The sequence below is a fragment of the Lathyrus oleraceus genome, chromosome 5, assembly GCF_024323335.1.
Source record: "Lathyrus oleraceus cultivar Zhongwan6 chromosome 5, CAAS_Psat_ZW6_1.0, whole genome shotgun sequence".
NCBI classification, from domain to species: domain Eukaryota; kingdom Viridiplantae; phylum Streptophyta; class Magnoliopsida; order Fabales; family Fabaceae; genus Lathyrus; species Lathyrus oleraceus.
In genome coordinates, this window is record NC_066583.1 from 140,082,188 (window position 1) to 140,083,968 (window position 1,781).

General features: G+C 30.5%; 1 protein-coding gene across 1 annotated transcript; it reads left to right on the top strand.

The window, feature by feature from the left end:
• Positions 1-735: 735 nt before the first annotated feature.
• LOC127085885 (uncharacterized) lies at positions 736-1,224 on the top strand. Its single transcript, XM_051026442.1, has one exon. The coding sequence runs from the start codon at positions 914-916 to the stop codon at positions 1,169-1,171; it is 258 nt and encodes an 85-aa protein (XP_050882399.1). The 5' UTR covers positions 736-913; the 3' UTR covers positions 1,172-1,224.
• Positions 1,225-1,781: the final 557 nt, after the last annotated feature.

A 1,781-nucleotide genomic window follows, 5' to 3' on the forward strand; every position in this document is an offset into this window, starting at 1 on the left:
TATAAATCGTGTGGACCCGTAATTCAAAGTCTCTATATAAAAAGAAATTATAGCTCCATAAAAGGAGCGAAAGAAGGAAGAATCAAGTTTATTTCACAAATTTAAATCTTACAAGAATCAATTTATACATGAAATATTCCTAACTAGTTTGTTATATAAAATAACTAATTTTGTTTTTCACATTGTCACAATTAACAAAAATATATAAAAACTACATACATATTAATTTTATAATAAACTAACTTTTTTTTGAGAACGAAAAACAAAATTTTATAATTTTGTAGGAATGAAAATATATTTTTATCAAATTATTGTCAATCTTAAAAGTGGTCCTAGTTACGAATCCTCTAAAGACAAAGTGATCTTAGTTATCGTAAATTCATCAATGTTGTTGTCTGTCTTCATTGCAAACATTGAATAATGACACAACTGTATAATAATAACAAATGCATCTTATCCATCATGGTATACATCAAGGTATACATGCATAAATTTAAATTTCAAGTTGAGACCCACATCAATTTTTTATCAATAATAATTGACTCCCACTCGAATATATATATCCTAATGGTGGGACCTTAAAACCATTTTGTTCATTGTTTAAGCCTATTTAGGTCATGATACATGAAACATCATAAAATAAAAAGAAAAATTAAACGACGGTGACTCTATTAGATATATGATTTCTTGTTGCCAGTTGTTGAAAAAACTAAAAAGTGATCAAAATATAGGTAGGAGAATTAATGGATGTGATTATCATAACCGTGACAATGAAATAAAGCTAACTTTTTGTGTTGTATATTGATCTAGTTTCTAAATCACATTGTTTGTATCATTTACATATCTACATTTTTCTGTCTCTTCCTAACCAAGTTTGCTTGTCTCTTCAAGACACATCTAGGTGGAATTGAGAATGGAAAATGATCAAGTTACAAGCAAGGAGATGAAAGTTGAGATTCCATCAAAGAGTGAAGTGATGGCAAGTAGTGTTGGAGGTTCTAATGTGGGACAAGGTGGACTTATGAGACAACCTAGTATGACCAAAACTAGTTGTCTATGTTCACCAACAACACATCCTGGTTCATTTCGTTGTAGGCTTCATCGTACTCCTAGTCTCCAAAGGACCAAGAGTATGGAACCAGGATCGGTGTCTGATCAGGATCAACATTAGGTCACAGTTCTATGGTTGATGCTGACAAGGATCAGATGGAATAATCTTCTATTGAATTTTAGGTTCAATTTTATTAAGCTGCTGTGTTATTTCTGTTCTGTATAATTGTATATTGTTCCAAAATCCATGTCGATGATTCTAAATCTGAACTGTGAAATTGGGAAATGTTTCTTCTTTTTTTTGTATCTCTCTATTTATTATCTTTTTCTTTAATTTCTTGGATAAGAAAAGGTAAATTACTTGGGTTATATGTGATTATGTGAATCTTATACTTCGCAAAACATTTCAGTTTATTAAAACAATTGAAGTTATTATGAGTACTAAGTAGTGCTTGTAAATGAGATATAACTCGATACCTCGTGTGCGCGGAATGTTGTTATAAATAGTGTATTTATGTTAACAGAAAAATGATTATGTTCTGCGTGTTGATTAGATCAAAGGGCCAAGTTTATAAACTTAGCAGTACAACTGACTATCTAAAAAATAGGAAACTATCTCACACACTAACAACATATCTTAAGTGTGTGCAAGACTTAGCAATACAACTTACTACCTAGAAAATAGGAAACTACCTCACACACTAAGAGCATATCCTAAGTGTGAGAGAAAA